Source organism: Hyla sarda, chromosome 4 (genome assembly GCF_029499605.1).
Source record: "Hyla sarda isolate aHylSar1 chromosome 4, aHylSar1.hap1, whole genome shotgun sequence".
NCBI lineage: Eukaryota > Metazoa > Chordata > Amphibia > Anura > Hylidae > Hyla > Hyla sarda.
The window spans coordinates 36211417-36232194 of record NC_079192.1 but is presented as its reverse complement, the minus strand read 5'-3'; the positions used below and the strand labels follow the sequence as shown (position 1 = coordinate 36232194).

The following is a 20778-nucleotide window of genomic DNA, read 5'->3' as shown; positions in this document are numbered from 1 at the left end:
GGAAGGGGGGAGGAGAGGGAGGGGGGAGGGGGGGAGGAGAGGGGAGGGGGGAGGGGGGGAGGAGAGGGAGGGGGGGGAGGGGGGAGGGAGAGGGAGGGGGGAGGGGGAAGGAGAGGGAGGGGGAGGGAGGGAGGGGGGGAAGGAGAGGGAGGGGGGGAGGAGAGGGAGGGGGGGAGGAGAGGGAGGGGGGGAGGGAGAGGGAGGAGGGGGAGGGGGGAAGGAGAGGGGAGGGGGGAGGGGGAAGGAGAGGGAGGGGGGAGGGGGGAAGGAGAGGGAGGGGGGAGGGGGAAGGAGAGGGAGGGGGGAGGGGGGAAGGAGAGGGAGGGGGGGAGGGGGGAAGGAGAGGGAGGGGGGGAAGGAGGAGAGGGGGAGGGGGAAGGAGAGGGAGGAGGAAGGAGAGGGAGGGGGAAGGAGGGGGGAAGGAGGGGGAAGGAGAGGGAGGGGGAGGAAAGGGGAGGAGATAGGTGTGCGGATGGGAAGGGGAGGGGCTGTTCTGGTGCAGGCTGAAAGGGGGAGGGTGTAACACAGGACGTCAATAGCTGAAACATGAGCGATTCCTGTGGCTGGTGTGAGTACTACAAGTCCCAGTACTACAAGTCCAAGCATATACAGAATGATGTTACTGGAACTACCAGTCCCAGCAGCCCCCTAAATCAGTGTTTCCCCATCAGTGTGCCTCGAGCATGCTGGGAGTTGTAGTTGTGCAGCAGCTAGGGCCACACTGTTGGGAAACACTGATCTAGATGGATGATGTCCAGCCAATGACACTATTTCAGAACTGCAACGCCCATCATGCAACGGTCGACACGGCATGCTGGAAGTTGTAGTTCTACACCAGCTGGAGGGCCACAGGTTGCAGCCCACGGCTCTAGATGATCTCTGACATGCTGGAACTTGTAGTTCCATAAGGCCTTGCTAAACCCCATAACTGTAATGATGTCCATAAAAGGAAACAATAAAGTTTTCCGGTGAGGGAGAGAACACTCACGCCGCTGCAGCTCCTCCTTCTCCCGGTAGCGGTCATAGCGCTCGGCGAACTTGCGGTTTATCTTCAGCTCCGCCATGCTGTCCCCGACCAGGAACCACGTTACCTTACAGGCCTTGCCCACTGACTACGTCATGCGTTCCAATAGGGACAGTAACGAATCCGGTGATCGCTTCTTGCGTTCCAGCTTGAAACAGCCAATGTTCATCGCCAGGGGGCGTGGCGAACATTTTAAAGGGACAGCAACATATATTTTTGTGCAAATTTTTCCCGTTGCGTTTATCGTCTGGGCGGGGCTTCTGGACACTATGACTGTACGTTCAATAGTCTTGTATTTGTGCTGCTTTCATGATTCCTCTGTATAAGAACATTGTATCCTCTTATAACTCCTTGAAGACTTTGCTACATTTTTGCGTTTGTGTTGTTTGTATTCCCCAGGTCGGAATAGTTTTTTATTTTATAATTTTTTTTTATAGTAAAACATGATGAAAACTATACACATTGGGTATCGTTGTGATCGTACCGATCACAACGATACCCAATGTGTATAGTTTTCATCATGTTTTACTATAAAAAAAAAACTTTTTAGAAAACCAGATAACTATTTTTTTTTTTTTTTACTTTACTACGAACATGTATGGGGGTTCATTTTCCCCGCCATAATCTGTAGTTTTTATCGATACCATTGTGGCATTGATCAGACTTTTTGATCAAATTTTATTAAATTTTTTGGCATGTGATGTGACCAAAAAAAAATCCCACGATTCTGGCATTTATTTTTTTTTTTTTTATATATCATTAACGTCATATTTTAATAGTTCTGATATTTGCGCTCGGGGCAATACCACATTTTGTGTTTTTTTTTTCTTTACATTCTTTGATTTGAAAAATAAATGGGAAATAAGGGATGATTTGAACTTTAATTCTTTTATTACAAAAGGGGTTAATATATATATATTTATTTACATTTTTTTTAGTCCTCTGGAGTAGTGATGAGCGGCATATGTCATATTTGAACTCGTGATATTTCACGAATATATGGACGAATATTCATCCTATATTTACGAAATTTGCATATTCGATATATTTGTGGTTATTTTCGCAAGCGTGTATGCGGATAACTATCTATCGATCTATCTATCTAACTATCTATCTATCCATCTATCTATCTAACTATCTATCCATCTATCTATCTATCTATCTATCTATCTATCCATCTATCTATCTAACTATCTATCTATCCATCTATCTATCTATCTATCTATCTATCTATCTATCCATCTATCTATCTAACTATCTATCTATCCATCTATCCATCTATCTATCTAACTATCTATCTATCCATCTATCTATCTATCTATCTATCCATCTATCTATCTAACTATCTATCTATCTATCTATCCATCTATCTATCTAACTATCTATCTATCTATCCATCTATTCTTTAGGGACGATATTTGTGAATATGAGATATTTGCGAATAATCTCATGTTTGCGAAAATTCGGGTATGTTCGCATGGGCGGATTTTTTTGGGCGGGTTTTCTGCTGCATATTTGAAAAGGGGAGGGCTCTTCTCGGCTGTCCGCTGCAGAAAATCTGCCCCAAGCCCCATTGAAGTCAGTTGGGACTGCGACGGATTTTCCGCAGCGTAAATTCCGCTGCGGAAAATCTGCATTACCGTAAATAGTATAGGAACCTTCTTTAGGCCACAAGCTGGAAGCAGGGAGGGATGAGATCACTGTGATGTGTTCTGTGGGGGGAAAAAAATTCCGAATATTCGTAATTGCAAATATATAGCGCTATATTCACCATATTTGCGAATATGGACAATTCGCAGTAAATATTCGAATTGCGAATATTCGTGATCAGCACTACTCTGGAGCAGTGTTTTCCAAAGGGTGCTGCCAACGGTTCTATAGGGCAGAATCTGATGACAGGTTCCCAGACCCACTTGGTGTTTTTTGTTTTTTTCCTTTAGCGATCTTTCTTTTTTAAATTTATTTATTTATTTTATTTTTTACTCCTCTTTGTTTCTGTTTTTTTTTATTTTATTTTTTTGGCTCAGTGGCAGTTTTCAAGAATGGCCGCATGGGGAGACTGTGGCATTAGACTTCTATGGGAGGAAAAAAAGACACCAAGAAAACGCACTGTGGGTTTATTTACTTGATATTCTTTATGGGGTCTGTATTTAATCAGGAGGGCTTTTTAGGAAGTCTTGTCAGAGGTCTATATTTATTAAGGGCTTTTTTAGGGGGGCCTGTATTTACTTAGAAAGTCTTTTTTTAAGGGGTCTGGTCTAAGGTCTGTATTTACTTAGGAGGTATTTTAGGGGAGTCTGGTCAGAGGTCATTATTTATTTAGGTCTTTTTTAAGCTTCTTTCACACTTACACTGCGCCCTGTTAAGAACGGGCGTTTTTTTTTTTTAGTTTGACGGAGCGCAATGGGCAACAGCAGGTCCCGATAGACCCCATTATAGTCAATAGGGTTTGTCGGGCGCCGCTGTTTTACAGCGGGAGAAAAAGACGGCGTAAGCTGTATTTTTTCTCCTGCTATTTTCCCCGGTGATAACGGTAGTGTGAAAGGGGCTTTAGGGGGTCCTGTATGTACATAGGAGGTCTTTTTTAGGGGGTCTGGTCTAAGGTCTGTATTTACTTAGGAGGTATTTTTAGGGAGTCTGGTCAGAGGTCTATATTAATTTAGGTCTTTTTTAGGGGGGCTGTATTTACTTAGGAGGTCTTTTTTAGGAAGTCTGGTCACAGGTCTATATTTATTTAGGAGGTCTTTTTAGGGAGTCTGGTCGGAGGTCTATATTTATTTAGGAGGTCTTTTTAGGGAGTCTGGTCGGAGGTCTATATTTATTTAGGAGGTTTTTTTAGGGAGTCTGGTCGGAGGTCTATATTTACTTAGGTTAGTGAGTCTGGTCGGAGGTCTATATCTAGGTCTTTTTTAGGGGGCCTGGTCTAAGGTCTGTCTAGTAGGTATTTTCAGGGAGTCTGGTCAGAGGAAGACTTTTTTAGAGGGTCCGGATTGGGGTCTATATTTACTTAAGAGGTCTTTTTAGGGTGTCTGGTCTGGAGTCTGTATTTATTTGGAGGTCTTTTTTTAAGTTGGTGTGGGGTCTGTATTCACTAAGGTCATTTGTAGGGGGTCTGGGATATGTAAACAGGTTGTCCTGGACTGGGGTCAGTATGTGTTTAGGGTGTCTAGTCTTAGGTCTGTATTTACCTAGGAGGTATTTTCAGGGAGTCTGGTCAGAGGTTCCTATTTACTGAGGAAGACTTTTTTAGGGGGTCCGGATTGGGGTCTATTTTTACTTAGGAGGTCTTTTTAGGAGGTCAGGTCTGGAGTCTGTATTTATTTGGAGGTCTTTTTTTAGTTCTTCTGGGGTCTGTATTCACTTAGGAGGTCTTTTTTTTTAGTTGGTTTGGGGGTTGGTATTTACTTAGGTCTTTTGTAGGGGGGTCTGGGATACATAAACAGGTTGTCCTGGACTGGGGTCAGTATGTATTTAGGGTGTCTAATCTTAGGTCTGTATTTATTCAGGAGGTCTTTTTATGGGCGCCTGCTCCAGGGCATTTACTCAGTGGGTCTGTTTTGTGTCACATGTTCCATTTATGACTCAAAAGCTGTTGTAGGGGTATGGCCTATATAAATGGGCGGGGCATAACAGTCAAACGTCTTGTATTCTCTACCATGATGCAAAGTTTATGGTAGTTTCATCCATATGGAAATCCCTGTTTGTAAAAAAAAATATGGAATAAATCGCTTCTTTTATTTTTCACAGGCCTTTTTAAAAATGAAAGAAGCTATTTGATTGGTTGCTATGGGCAACTGTTCCATTTTTTTTCTCCGCACAGGATTTAATAAATCTCCCCCTATATTCCCTGGGGAGCTTCTTGGTGACAGGCATGTTGCGGGCAGGAAATCCGGACCCCCACCGATGTATGTTATCACTGCCATTCAGATGCCGCTGTCAATTTTGATAGTGGCATGTAAAGGGTTAAAGGGGTTATCCAGGAAAAAAACTTTTTTTTTTTTATAAATCAACTGGCTCCAGAAAGTTAAACTGATTTGTAAATTACTTCTATTAAAAAATCTTAATCCTTTCAGTACTTATGAGCTTCTGAAGTTAAGGTTGTTCTTTTCTGTCCAAGTGCTCTCTGATGACACCTGTCTCGGGAAACGCCCAGTTTAGAAGAGGTTTGCTATGGGGATTTGCTTCTAAACTGGGCGGTTCCCGAGACAGGTGTCATCAGAGAGCATATAGACAGAAAAGAACAACCTTAACTTCAGAAGCTCATAAGTACTGAAAGGATTAAGATTTTTTTAATAGAAGTAATTTACAAATGTGTTTAACTTTCTGGAGCCAGTTGATATATAAAAAAGTTTTTTTCCTGGAATACCCCTTTAATAGCCGCCCGCCCACCTAGGTTTTAGAATAAAGCTTCCTTCACGGGCGCATGTGACAGCACCGGACAGCTCCATCCTATACACCAGTGGTCTTCAACCTGCGGACCTCCAGATGTTGCAAAACTACAACTCCCAGCATGCCCGGACAGCCAACGGCCAACGGCTGTCCGGGCATGCTGGGAGTTGTAGTTTTGCAACATCTGGAGGTCCGCAGGTTGAAGACCACTGCTATACACCACCCTATAGTCACTTCACCCTTCCTGACTGTGGATTATAGATGATCGGGATAATCCTACAAATCCCCGGAATTAGGGGAGAGGGGGTGAGGGGCACCAGTCACGAACCTTCCACCTCAGATCCTGAGAAAAACTTCATACACAGAACATTGGGGGGAGATTTATCAAAACCTGCCCAGAGGAAAAGTTGCTGAGTTCCCCATAGCAACCAATCAGATCGCTGCTTTCACTTTTGACAAGGCCTCTGCAAAATGAAAGCAGCGATCTGATTGGTTGCTATGGGCAACTCAGCATCTTTCCCTCTGGGCAGGTTTTGATAAAATTCCCCCATTGTCCTCACTTTCAAGAACTCTGACTGCCATCAGTGAATAGAAACATTCCTGCTTACACCTATAGCAGTGTTTTCCAAACAACACTGTGACTCCAGCTGTTGCAAACTACAACTCCCAGCATGCCCGGACAGCTGAAGGCTGTAGTTTTGCAACAGCTGGAGGCACCCTGGTTGTAAAACACAGAGGCTAAAAATGTTTACATATATGTAATAACTCTCACAGCTGAGGCTTTGCTACAATTGTATCATACATTTTACTTGCACTGATACATTACATCAAACAATCAGGGAAGGACTGACTTGTGCTGATGATGTATTCAGCAGGACAATGGATGCAACTGTAACAGACCTTCAGCTGTGAGAAGTTCTAGACTTTGGACATAAACAAGATTCCTACCATTTACCTTGACCGTTGGTACTCCAGATGTTGCAAAACTACAACTCCCAGTATTCCCAGACAGCTGTTGGCTGTGTATATTATCCCTGTACTGTGACGTCACTGTGTATATTATCCCTGTACTGTGACATCACTGTGTATTATCCCTGTACTGTGACGTCACTGTGTATATTATCCCTGTACTGTGACATCACTGTATATTATCCCTGTACTGTGACATCACTGTGTATTATCCCTGTACTGTGACATCACTGTATATTATCCCTGTACTGTGACATCACTGTGTATATTATCCCTGTACTGTGACATCACTGTATATTATCCCTGTACTGTGACATCACTGTATATTATCCCTGTACTGTGACATCACTGTGTGTATTATCCCTGTACTGTGACATTACTGTGTGTATTATCTCTGTACTGTGACATCACTGTGTATATTATCCCTGTACTGTGACATCACTGTATATTATCCCTGTACTGTGACATCACTGTGTATATTATCCCTGTACTGTGACATCACTGTGTGTATTATCCCTGTACTGTGACATCACTGTGTGTATTATCCCTGTACTGTGACATCACTGTGTATTATCTCTGTACTGTGACATCCCTGTTTATTATCCCTGTACTGTGACATCACTGTGTGTATTATCCCTGTACTGTGACATCACTGTGTATTATCCCTGTACTGTGACATCACTGTGTATATTATCCCTGTACTGTGACATCACTGTGTATATTATCCCTGTACTGTGACATCACTGTGTGTATTATCCCTGTACTGTGACATCACTGTGTATATTATCCCTGTACTGTGACATCATTGTGTATATTATCCCTGTACTGTGACATCACTGTGTGTATTATCCCTGCACTGTGACATCACTGTGTGTATTATCCCTGTACTGTGACATCATTGTGTATATTATCCCTGTACTGTGACATCACTGTGTATTATCTCTGTACTGTGACATCACTGTGTATATTATCCCTGTACTGTAACATCACTGTGTATATAATCACTGTGTATAGTATATTATCCCTGTACTGTGACATCACTGTGTATTATCACTGTGTATATTATCCCTGTACTGTGACATCACTGTGTGTATTATCCCTGTACTGTGACATCACTGTGTGTATTATCCCTGTACTGTGACATCACTGTGTATTATCCCTGTACTGTGACATCACTGTGTATTATCCCTGTACTGTGACATCACTGTGTATATTATCCCTGTACTGTAACATCACTGTGTATATAATCACTGTGTATAGTATATTATCCCTGTACTGTGACATCACTGTGTATTATCACTGTGTATATTATCCCTGTACTGTGACATCACTGTGTGTATTATCCCTGTACTGTGACATCACTGTGTGTATTATCTCTGTACTGTGACATCACTGTGTATATTATCCCTGTACTGTAACATCACTGTGTATATTATCACTGTGTATAGTATATTATCCCTGTACTGTGACATCACTGTGTATTATCACTGTGTATATTATCCCTGTACTGTGACATCACTGTGTGTATTATCCCTGTACTGTGACATCACTGTGTGTATTATCCCTGTACTGTGACATCACTGTGTATTATCCCTGTACTGTGACATCACTGTGTATCATCCCTGTACTGTGACATCACTGTGTATATTATCCCTGTACTGTGACATCACTATGTATATTATTCCTGTACTGTGACATCACTGTATGTATTATCTCTGTACTGTGACATCACTGTGTGTATTATCCCTGTACTGTGACATCACTGTGTGTATTATCCCTGTACTGTGACATCACTGTGTATTATCCCTGTACTGTGACATCACGGTGTATATTATCCCTGTACTGTGACATCACTGTGTATATTATCTCTGTACTGTGACATCACTGTGTATTATCCCTGTACTGTGACATCCGTGTGTATTATCCCTGTACTGTGACATCACTGTGTATATTATCCCTGTACTGTGACATCACTGTGTATTATCCCTGTACTGTGACATTACTGTGTGTATTATCCCTGTACTGTGACATCACTGTGTATATTATTCCTGTACTGTGACATCACTGTGTGTATTATCCCTGTACTGTGACATCACTCTGTGTATTATTCTTGTACTGTGACATCACTGTGTGTATTATCCCTGTACTGTGACATCACTGTGTGTATTATCCCTGTACTGTGACATCACTGTGTATATTATCCCTGTACTGTGACATCACTGTGTATATTATCCCTGTACTGTGACATCACTGTGTATTATCCCTGTACTGTGACATCCCTGTGTGTATTATCCCTGTACTGTGACATCACTGTGTATATTATCCCTGTACTGTGACATCACTGTGTATATTATCCCTGTACTGTGACATCACTGTGTATTATCCCTGTACTGTGACATCACTGTGTGTATTATCCCTGTACTGTGACATCACTGTGTGTATTATCCCTGTACTGTGACATCACTGTGTGTATTATCCCTGTACTGTGACATCACTGTGTGTATTATTCCTGTACTGTGACATCACAGTGTGTATTATCCCTGTACTGTGACATCACTGTGTATATTATCCCTGTACTGTGACATCACTGTGTATATTATCCCTGTACTGTGACATCACTGTGTGTATTATCCCTGTACTGTGACATCACTGTGTTTATTATCCCTGTACTGTGACATCACTGTGTGTATTATCCCTGTACTGTGACATCACTGTGTGTATTATCCCTGTACTGTGACATCACTGTGTGTATTATCCCTGTACTGTGACATCACTGTGTATTATCCCTGTACTGTGACATCACTGTGTGTATTATCCCTGTACTGTGACATCACTGTTTTATTCCTGTACTGTGACATCACTGTGTACTATCCCTGTACTGTGACATCACTGTATGTATTCTCTGTACTGTGACATCACTGTGTATATTATCCCTGTACTGTGACATCACTGTGTGTGTGGGGATCAAAAGTTTGGGCACCCTGCAGAGTTAATATCTTGTACTGCCCCCTTTGGCAAGTATCACAGCTTGTAAACGCTTTTGTAGCCAGCCAAGAGTCTTTCAATTCTTGTTTGAGGTATCTTTGCCCATTCTTCCTTACAAAAGTCTTCCAGTTCTTTGAGATTTCTGGGCAGCCTGTCACGCACTGCTCTCTTAAGGTCTATCCATAGATTTTCAATTATGTTGAGGTCAGGAGATTGTGAAGGCCATGGCAACACCTTCTGTTTACGCCTCTTGATGTAATCCCCCGTGGATTTCGAGGTGTTCAGGATCATAATCCATTTGTAGAAGCCATCCTCTCTTTAACTTCAGCTTTTTTACAGATGGCATCAAGTAAGCATCCCAAATTTGCTGAAATTTTATTGAATCCATTTTTCCTTCTACTCATGAGATGTTCCCTGTGCCGCTGGCTGCAATACAACCCCAAAGGATTATTGATCCACCCCCATGCTTAACAGTTGGACAGAGGTTCTTTTCATTAAATTCTGTTCCCCTTCTTCTCCAAACGAACCTTTGCTCATTCCGGCCAAAAAGTTCAATTTTAACCTCATCGGTCCACAGAACTTGTTTCCAAAATGCATCAAACTTGTCTATATGTTCATTTGCAAAGTTCAAACGCTGATTTTTGTGGTGAGGACGTAGAAGAGGTTTTCTTCTGATGACTCTTCCATGAAGACCATATTTGTACAATTATCTCTTTATAGTGGAATAGTGTACCACAACTCCAGTGTCTGCCAGATCTTTCTGGAGGGATTGTGCAGCCAAACTTGGGTTTTGAATTGTTTTTCTCACAATCCTGTGAGCTGTTCTGTCTGATATTTTCTTGGTCTTCCAGATCTTGCTTTAACTTCCACTGTTCCTGATGACTGCCATTTCTTAATTACATTCTGAACAGAGGATATTGACATCTGAAAACGTTTTGCTATCTTCTTATAGCCTTCTCCAGCTTTGTGAGCGTCAACTATTTTCAGTTTCAGATTTCTAGACAACTCCTTAGAAGAACCCATGGTGCTGATTGTTGGGGCAAGGTCAGATGAGTCTGGGCATTTAAAACCTTTCAGATTGACATCACCTGGTCTTCCCAGATGATGATTGAGGACAATCCATGACACTGGCAGGTCTCAGCTGTGCAAAGGGGGCAGTGCATGCTATAAATTCTGCAGGGTGCCAAAACTTTTGCAGACGCCATTTTTTTGTTTCCTGTTATTTTGAAAGTGTAAATGATGGAAATAAAATCTAATTTTTGTTGACATATTATAAGAATGTCTAATCTGTAATTTGATGCCTTTTGGAGATTTCTCCATCTTTCCTTGGCTTCTTTATGCACATTAATACAAAGGTTTACCTTGGGTGCCCAAACTTTTGATCCCCACTGTATATATTATCCCTCTACTGTGACATCACTGTATATATTATCCCTGTACTGTGACATCACTGTGTATATTATCCCTGTACTGTGACATCACTGTGTATTATCAGGGAGGCCAGGACCTGGGTTTTCCGTATAATTTTATTCATCTCTGAAACTTCGAGCAATGCTGATAACAACCAGACAAGAACTCAGACGGAATTCAAATAAAAAAAAAAAAAAAAAAACATTCAAATGTAACAAAGATAAAAAATAAAAGCAAAAACAAAAATCCACTCAAGTCCACAAACATTAAGTTAATAGTTAAAAACGTAAAATCATCACAATAACAAATCCTTCTCGGGTTCAATAAATACAGAAATTCATATTTTTACAACTCTATAGATTAAGGCTGAAAATTCATCAAATCTTAAATTAATACAAAAAAAAAAAAAAAGCGCAATAAAAAGACATTAAATACAGTGTAATGTGTGCCCGGGCAATTCACATGCTTACAGTCTGGAAAAAACACAAAAAAAAAACAAACAAACTTTAATCTCAAACCACAGAATTCATGAGGTAAATAAATTAATAGAAGTCATCACACAAAACAAATAAAAAAACCATCTAAATTCATACAAACACAATAAAGTGTAATAAATGTATTGCCCACACACCAAACCCGCCATAGCCCGTCCTTCTTGTTATTTATGTATTGCAAAAAAAATAAAAATAATAAAATGTTACTTCGGAATATTGCACCAAGTTATCACGTAAACCTCCATGTTTCTATGGTTTTAATTACACAAAAAATTTAATAAAATTTAAAAAACAATATAATAAAAAAAAAAGCTGATTTATAATATTGCATAAAATAAAAGTTTTGTTCTTTTTTTCTTCTTTTGCAGACAACACAAAAAAGGGGCATTTTTGTATATTTAAAAAAAAATAAATAAAAAAACTCCCCAAAATAAAAAAAATACTAATATAATGGCTATAAGAACCATACAAAATATTCTGTACCATGGGCAATTGTTAAGATGACGGCGTTTTCCAAGCAGTGTGCCTCCAGCTGTTGTAAAACTACAATGAGGCACACTGTTTGGTAAACACTGTCTTAGGGAGTCCATAAAGACAGCTGCTTATCCCCATCCCCCCCCCATACACATGCATGCTCACCTCGATGGAGCATGCATTTGTTCCCAACTGGGGGAGAAGAAGGCAATCTGCTGCCAGACACCTATGGTGGTGGCTAGAAATTCATCATGGCCGCACCTTCTTCTCCTCAACATTACCTGGGAGGGAAGACTCGGGAGGCCGCCATATGCATAAAGATTGTTGGTTGGTCCTGAAAAAATTGGCAATAAGAGCCAGGGCAACATGGCGACTAAAAATCCCAGTAAAATATTCCTTAAATTATCCAAGAAAAGAAAACCAGAGCTAATTTCTTCCAAAAAACAGCGCCACACCTGTCCTCAGGTCGTGTGTGGTAACTTTAATGGAACTGAGCTGCAATACCACACACAACCTGAGCACAGGTGTGGCGCTGTTTTCTTGAAGAAATTAGCTTTGACCTTCTGTTCCTGGACAAAGGGGTACTCCGCTGCTAAGCGTTTGGAACAAACTGTTCCGAACGGTGTATCCGGGAGCTCGTGATATCATAGCCCCACCCCCTCATGACGTCACGCCCCGCCCCCTCAATGCAAGTTTATGGGAGGGCGCGTGACAGCTGTCACGTCCCCTTGCATAGACTTGCATTGAGGGGGCGGGTCACGACATCATGATGGGGCGGAGCTATGACGTCACAAGCTCCCGGCTCCACCGTTCGGAACAGTAGGGAGGTTTAAGGGGAAGTCCTAGAGACCCTGTTGCCAGGCGGTATACAGACAGCAGTTGCACCTGATCCAGAATGCCTGAGGGGGTCTAAAAAGACCCCTCAACCACATAAGAAAACTCTTGTCTTATAAAAGGAACATGGAAGGTGGGGCCCTGAAAGAAAGTTCTACAATATGGCTGCAATTTTAAAGGTGTCATCTTTAAGAGATACCTCCTTTTTAAAAAGGTAAAATGAAGTCGATCAGAGCCGATCAGCTGATTTTGCTACAGGAAGCTGTGGCCAGCCAGACATTTTCCCTGCAGCGGCCACTACAGGTAAAATGTGGTATTACATGCAGTACTAGGACGGTTCATGTTGCCAGAACAGGAGCAACTCTCATTGCCTCCCTAAAACATTGATATGCCCCAATAGGGTACAGAGCCTGTATTCAGACACCCTGTAACCCCCCCGACCTAAATGGGGGACTGTCATGAGACAGATAAACTAGTAGGGATAGACCGATTGTCGGTTTGGCCGATATTATCGGCCAATAATCACAATTTTGGGCATTATCGATAATCCAATAATGCCCCGCCCCCCGGCTATCAGCCCTAACCTCCAACGATTATCGGTATAGGCCCTAAAAAAACGATATCGGTCGATCACTAGTAACTAGTACTTAGTCTGTCATAACTAAAACACCTAAAATGGGCCAATAATAGGGAACAATGAATCAGCGACTTATGCAGCCTTTTCTACAGCAGACAAGGGGTTAAGTTTGACAATGTGGCCCCCACAAATTCCTATTGTCCCGCCGGGTGCTCTCCCACGTCGGTGGAGTTACAGAAACTAGGACCTTAGTAAAAAATAAAAAATTCTGCCTAAGCGAATCTCATCCTGGCATTTCGTAGGAGGATTATAATGAAATAAATTCCTTCTGTTCCCATCCGCCTACCTCAAATTCTAATCTGACTGTTCCCTGCTGGAAGAAGGGGGACGGGATCTACGGATATTACTGTACAGCACTGCGACAAAAAACCTATTTACAGTCATGTAACGCGAAGGGAGAGACGTACGGCTCAGTGTACCTGCGATGAACGCGCTTGCATAGGGAAATGTGGAACGGGTAAAAACGACAACACTGAAAATAAACTAAACAAAATAGAAATAAAAAAAAAAGAGAAACAAAACTAAAAAAAAATTGTAACAAATTAAAAAAACTTCAATAAAACAAAACAAAAATTGAAAAAATGAAGTAAAAAAAATTACAAAAAATGAAAAAACAAAATAAAATGAACAAATTGAAAATAAAATCTAAAAGTATAGAACATAAAAAAAAAAACACAAAAAAAATATTCAATAAAACAAGTAATTAAATACCTGAGTATTAACATAAAAAAATGCACATAACCGGCCATACACATAGTATATACACTTCTATGAAGGTAAATGTACTCCTGTACACAGAGTTTCTGGTACAGTTTTTAGGTTTGTATCTATAGGACATATATACCGCCTTTTTGTAGGGAGAAGCCATATTTGAAGTGACGGCCAGTTTCCAATAAAGATGGCCGCTGTTACTGAGCCTTTAGGCGGCACATGGCAGGCGTGATTGGCGCTCATGCATACAGTGAGGCTGGAGGCGTCTTATAACGCAGTATGCAATGAGACGCTCACTTGTTCTTCTTGGTCCGTCTCACACCTATACATTTCCTTTTTCTACCTATGCAGTTCTAGAATGGCCGCCAGGTTGGGATCCAGTAGAGAAGCGAGTTGCAGGGGAGTTCGGCCCTCTCGGTCACGGTGCTGTAAGTTGGAACGTGAGGCGAGGTAGGCGACGACTGGCAGGTGACCCTCTCGGAGAGCAAGATGAATGGGGAGAGAGCCTGAGGCGTCGGGAGTGTTGACGTCGGCTCCACATTGAACCAAGACCTGTAAGGTGTCCAGGAATCCGGTGCGAGCGGCGTCATGAGCCGGAGAGATGCCGTACGAGTCCTGAATGTTTGGGCAGGCGCCCTGCTTCAGAAGTTCGGAGGCCACCGAAGTACTGCCGAACATCATCACCTGAAGGACAACAGGGAAGGGAGTGAAATGATGAGTTCACACCACATCAAGAGCAGAATAGCTGCTTTCTTTCATGAACAGCACCCCCCCCTGTCCACAGGTTGTGTTTGGTATTGCAGTTCAGCCTTGGGCTGGGTTCACACCACGTCTTTGCAATACAGTTCCCGTATCAGGTTTTTGATAAAGAACGGATTCCTCAAAACCTGACTAAACTGTATCAAAACGTGTGTACAAATTTTTATCCGTTTACGGTTTGAAAAATTATCTCCGGTTGCATCCGCTTTAAGGAAAGAAAAGTAAGTTTTTAACTTTTCATTCTATTATGAATAAAGTTTCACTTGTTTGATTGAAATAAGGCCCCTTTCACACTACATAATTACTCCTTTTTCGAAGTTCTGTCAGAAAATCGACAGTAAAACGGCAGTTACAAAATCCTATACGGCCGTTAGAAAATCCCATTATAGTCTATGGGATTTTTCTAATAGCCGTTTATATCCGTTATAGCCCGTTAGTCATAACGGCCGTTATTTTGTGAAGGAAGATAGTAACGGGAGAAATAGTTCATGAACTATATCTCCCATTACCGTATATACTCGAGTATAAGCCGACCCGAATATAAGCCGAGGCCCCTAATTTCACCCCAAAAAAACAGGAAAAGTTATTGACTCGACTATAAGCCTAGGATGGGAAATACATCACCCCCCCCATGTCATCATCCAGACCCCCGTCATCATCCCTGCCTGCCAATCCCTTCATCAGTGGTCTTCAACCTGTGGACCTCCAGATGTTGCAAAACTACAAATCCCAGCATGCTGGGAGTTGTAGTTTTAAAACCTCTGGAGGTCAGCAGGTTGAAGACCACTGTGGCTTTAGTCATCATCCAGCAAACCCCCCCCCCCCCCCCCTTTTTTTTGTACTCACCTACCCTTGGCGGAAGTTAGGGTGAGTTGGTCCGGGCCATCTATGTTGCAGGGATCGTCCGGTGGGGAGGGTTAGTCGTTCCGGTGAAAATGGACAGCCCGCAACGACTAACCCTCCCCACCGGACGGTCCCTGCAGCACAGATGGCCCATACCAGCTCACCCTAACTTCCAGCCAAGGGGAGGTGAGTACAAAACAAAAGGGGGGGGGCTGGATGATGACGAAGGCCGCAGTGGTCTTCAACCTGCAGACCTCCAGAGGTTTCAAAACTACAACCCCCAGCATGCCCGGACAGCCGATGGGCATGCTGGGAGTTGTAGTTTTGCAACATCTGGAGGTCCGAAAGGTGGAAGACCACTGAGAAGGGATTGACAGGCGGAGAGTTCACTCGAGTATAAGCCGAGGGGGGCGTTTTCAGCACGAAAAACCGTGCTGAAAAACCGTGCTGAAAAACTCTGCTTATACGGTACCATCTTCCGTCACAAAATAAAGGCCGTTATTAATAACGGGTTTAAACGGCTATTAGAAAAATGCCATAGACGATAATGGGATTTTTTAACGGCCGTATAGGATTTTGTATAAACAACAACTTTATGGGTAACCCCCCAAAGGGGTGCACCCTAACCTAGAAATCCCCTATATAAACTTTTAAAACTTCAATGTTTTATTAGTATCACTTAAAATCGTGAGTATGATCATTAGTTTAAAACCACAGCATATGTTACAATTGTGAGGTCGCTATAACCCTGTGTGCATGTGGTCACTGTGACCGTACTGTGGATTCAAATACAGGGTATATGCTGACATGTATTGTGTCGCACATAGAGGCCATCCAACCCTGACGTTTCATCAGTCTGCACTGACTTTATCAAGGGAGTGTGGCTAATTAGTTGAGCAGTATAGCAATTTGTAACTGCCGTTTTACTGCCGATTTTCTGATGGAACTTCTAAAACAGAGTAATTATGTAGTGTGAAAGGGGCCTTACAAGAAAAAAACTGTGCAAAGTAAAAAAACGTATGGTGAAAACTGGATAGAACCATACGCACATAAGGTTCTGAACTGTTCCCATCGACTCCCATGCTAAAAAAAACAAAAAAAACCTATAGGTTTCAATACGGTTTTTCACCCAGACCAAAAACCGTGGTAGGCTGCAGTTTTGGGTACAGGAAAAAAACTAAAAAACAACTGACAAAACCGTACAGGATGTACAACCTGATGCATCTTTTGGCATACGGTTTTCAATGGAGAGTCAATGCATACGGTTTTCAATACGGTTCCGAACGTTTTTTTAAATTGAAAATGGAACTGTATTGCAAAAACATGGTGTGAACCCAGACTAATTGATGTCAATGGAACAATGATCAGACATAAATAACAGCATTCCAAAAATATAGTGGGGGGAGAAGATGTGTAACTCCAGGGAGGAGATTTATCAAAACCTGTGTAGCGTAGTTGCCCATAGCAACCAATCAGATCGCTTCTTTCATTTTTCACAGGCCTCTAAAAATGAAAGTGATCTGATTGGTTGCTATGGGCAACTACACCACTCTATCCTCTACACAGGATTTGATAAATGTCCCCCCCAGGAGTCCACCCTTCTGCCCCCCGTCTACGTCCGCACCAGGCTGCTGGCATTATCACAGCGGTCACACACCTGCAGGGCGGTCTTCCCAAAGCGGTTCAGGCAGTCCGGATGGATCTTCTCCTGGTACAGCAGTCTCTTCACCTCAGCCAGGTCTCCCTGAGCTGCGGCCCCTGTCAGGAGGTCTCCAGCACTGGTCTCGTGCAGCAACATCAGGAGCAAGGATGGGTGGTCCGATCTGTGGGGGGCGGAGTTCAGTTACCACGGACTGGTCTACACCATACTCCTATAACATGGGGGTGCATACAGACCCCAGGCCAGACCATTAAAAAAGACCAACTAAATATGGACCCCAGACCTGTTCTACATGTTCAGGATAAAATATTGCTGGAATGATTATTACTGACCCATGTGGCCAAGTCTGGTACTGCACTGCAGCCACATTTAATTACTTTTTTTTGCTATTTATAGGGGGCATTCTGCCCATGCCTTCTCTAGGGAGGGGGCGCTCTGTAATGCAGTCTATGGGGAGGGGGTGCTCTGTAATGCAGTGTATGAGAAGGGGGCGCTCTGTAATGCAGTCTATGAGAAGGGGGCGCTCTGTAATGCTGTCTATGAGAAGGGGGCACTCTGTAATGCTGTCTATGGGGAGGGGGCGCTCTGTAATGCTGTCTATGGTAAGGGGGTGCTCTGTAATGCTGTCTATGGTAAGGGGGCGCTCTAATGCTGTCTATGGTAAAGAGGCGCTCTGTAATGCTGTCTATGACAAGGGGGCGCTCTGTAATGCTGTCTATGGTAAGGGGGTGCTCTGTAATGCTGTCTATGGTAAGGGGGCGCTCTGTAATGCTGTCTATGGTAAAGAGGCGCTCTGTAATGCTGTCTATGAGAAGGGGGCGCTCTGTAATGCTGTCTATGAGAAGGGGGCGCTCTGTAATGCTGTCTATGAGAATGGGGGCGCTCTGTAATGCTGTCTATGAGAATGGGGGCGCTCTGTAATGCTGTCTATGAGAATGGGGGCGCTCTGTAATGCTGTCTATGAGAATGGGGTGCTCTGTAATGCTGACTATGGGGAGGGGGCGCTCTGTTATGCTGTCTATGGGAAGGGGGCGCTCTGTAATGCTGTCTATGGTAAGGGGGTGCTCTGTAATGCTGTCTATGGTAAGGGGGTGCTCTGCTCATGGCATCTATGGGGGTGGAGAGCTTTGCCCACAGTGTCTATGGGGAAGGGGGCACTCTGCCCATGCTGCCTATAGAGGTGGGGCACTCTGCCCATACTGGAGAGGGGGTGCACTCTGTCTTTGGAGGGGGCACTCTTCTGACACTGTTCCTGTTCTTAGGTAACATGGAGGCGTTTCTGTAAGAATGTCAGCGCTGCACACAAGCCACATCTTTGGACTACCTAAAAGTGAATCTTCAAAAGCAGCCCCGCAGGCTGAAGAGCATTATATGTGGAGCGCACGAGCCGCACCTGTCATGGAGACTGAAGCGTGACAGGAATAGCACCCAGCTGTCTATGAGACGCAGCCGCACCACTCCGCAACTCATATCATATAGAGCAGTGGTCTCCAACCTGCGGACCTCCAGATGTCGCAAAACTACAACTCCCAGCATGCCCGGACATGTGAAGGGGAGACCCCCCAACAGCTTTACAACTGGGGCAGAGAAGCATCTAACCCCGACCCTCAGGTCACTGCCCCCCATCCTGGGACCATAGAGGTGATGATTTTGTGAATTCTTGGTGTCCCCTCCCCCAGTACAGCAGGTGGCGGGGGGTTTATTTCATGTTACTTTGTGGTTTCATGAAGAGAAAGCAACAGGGAAAACCCTGAGATTTTGTATTATTTGACCAGGTTTACTTTGAAGACAACACAGGAGACGTCTCCAGGCGGTACACACTGCCCGCACACGCTGCACACGCTGCCCGCACACGCTGCACACTGCCCGCACACGCTGCACACGCTGCCCGCACACGCTGCACACGCTGCCCGCACACGCTGCACACTGCCCGCACACGCTGCACACGCTGCCCGCACACGCTCACTGGACACTTTATTAGGTACCTGTTAACACAAATAGCTCATCAGCCAATCACATGGCAGCAAGTCAGTGCATTTAGGCATGTAGACGTGTCACAGCCATTAGTGTCCCCTCATCTCTCCCATGTCACAGTCATTAATGTCTCCTTATCTCTCCCCTGTGTCACCATCATTACAGTCCCCTCATTGCTCCCAATGTCAGTCATTACTGTCCCTTTATCTTCCCCATCATTAGTGTCCCCTCATCTCTCCCGTGTGTCAGTCATTAGTGTCCCTTCATCTCTCCCCTGTGTGTCAGTCATTAGTGTCCCCTCATCTCTCCCCTCTATGTCACAGTCATTAGTGTCCCCTCATCTCTCCCTGTGTGTCACAGTCATTAGTGTCCCCTCACCTCTCCCCTGTGTGTCAGTCATTAGTGTCCCCTCATCTCTCCCTGTGTGTCACAGTCATTAGTGTCCCCTCACCTCTCCCCTGTGTGTCAGTCATTAGTGTTCCCTCACCTCTCCCCTGTGTGTCACAGTCATTAGTGTCCCCTCACCTCTCCCCTGTGTGTCAGTCATTAGTGTCCGCTCATCTCTCCCGTGTGTCACAGTCATTAATGTCTCCTTATCTCTGCCCTGTGTCACCGTCATTAGTCCCCTCATCTCTCCCTGTATGTCAGTCATAAGTGTCCCCTCATCTCTCCCTGTGTGTCAGTCATTAGTGTCCCCTCATCTCTCCCCGTGTGTCACAGTCATTAGTGTCCCCTCATCTCTCTCCTGTGTGTCAGTCATTAGTGTCCCCTCATCTCTCCCGTGTGTCACAGTCATTAGTGTCCCCTCATGTCCCCCTGTATGTCACAGTCATTAGTGTCCCCTTATGTCCCCGTGTGTGTCACAGTCATTAGTGTCCCCTCATGTCCCCTGTGTGGCACAGTCATTAGTGTCCCCTCCTCTCTTGTCACAGTCATTAGTGTCCCCTCATCTCAGTCATCTTTTTTTAAGAAAAGAAAAAAAAAAAAAAAAAACCCGGACAATGCCTATTAGGGCTGACATAAACCTAGATGCCAGGATGACCTGGCACCTGGGATTTGTCTACCTCTGCCCTAGATTCTCTGATCCGGTCATCTAGACATCACCATTGGTCACACTCGCTCATTTACCCTAATTCCAATACAGTGCTTCCCAAGCAGGGTGCCTCCAGCTGTTGCAAAACTACAGCTCCCTGCATGCTCGGACAGCCAAAGGCTGTCCGGGCATGCTGGGAGTTGTAGTTTTGCAACAAATAGACCTGTCATTCTTTATCATTCAGCAAGTTCGCTAAACGGCGGTTATTAGGAAGGCTCGGGTGATACAATGTAACAATAACCTTTTGAATTTGAATAGTTGCTTAGCAACCTGAGCTGATCCAGCCTGGATGGAGTTGCCCTTAAAGGGCCTGTCTGTGTATAGATAAGGAGCTGCGCCCAATGACAGGTAACTACCCTCTCCCCCTCTCAGCCTCACCTCTTGGTACAGTCCACGTTCCGGGTCGACCACCAGGTAACCCGACCAAAGAGGCGACCAACGGCCGGAGGCTGCCGAGCTCTCACCCGCCGGTGTTCTCTGTATCGTTCTCCCCCTGTCTATGGGTCTCGCTCTCTGTGTGTC

General features: G+C 43.9%; 2 protein-coding genes across 3 annotated transcripts in view; both read right to left on the bottom strand.

Annotated features, from left to right (window-relative positions):
* The window catches only part of KRI1 (KRI1 homolog), a gene marked incomplete in the record, with an annotated part of 31087 nt that extends 29669 nt beyond the window's left edge, over nt 1–1418 (bottom strand). Inside the window, 1 exon segment of the mRNA XM_056570546.1 lies at nt 989–1418. Coding sequence (XP_056426521.1) covers nt 989–1064 — 76 coding nt within the window.
* Nucleotides 1419–10880: 9462 nt separating this feature from the next.
* Nucleotides 10881–20773, bottom strand: CDKN2D (cyclin dependent kinase inhibitor 2D). 2 transcript variants are annotated; one of them, XM_056570543.1, is made up of 3 exons: nt 20635–20773; nt 17187–17352; nt 10881–14611 (listed from the first exon to the last, which is right to left on the bottom strand). In XM_056570543.1, the coding sequence occupies exons 2-3, from the start codon at nt 17325–17327 to the stop codon at nt 14267–14269; spliced, it is 486 nt and encodes a 161-aa protein (XP_056426518.1). In that variant the 5' UTR covers nt 17328–17352; nt 20635–20773; the 3' UTR covers nt 10881–14266. The 2 variants fall into 2 exon arrangements, with proteins under 2 accessions (XP_056426518.1, XP_056426519.1); XM_056570544.1 differs by lacking the exon at nt 20635–20773 and adding an exon at nt 20498–20627.
* Between the last annotated feature and the right edge of the window lie 5 nt (nt 20774–20778).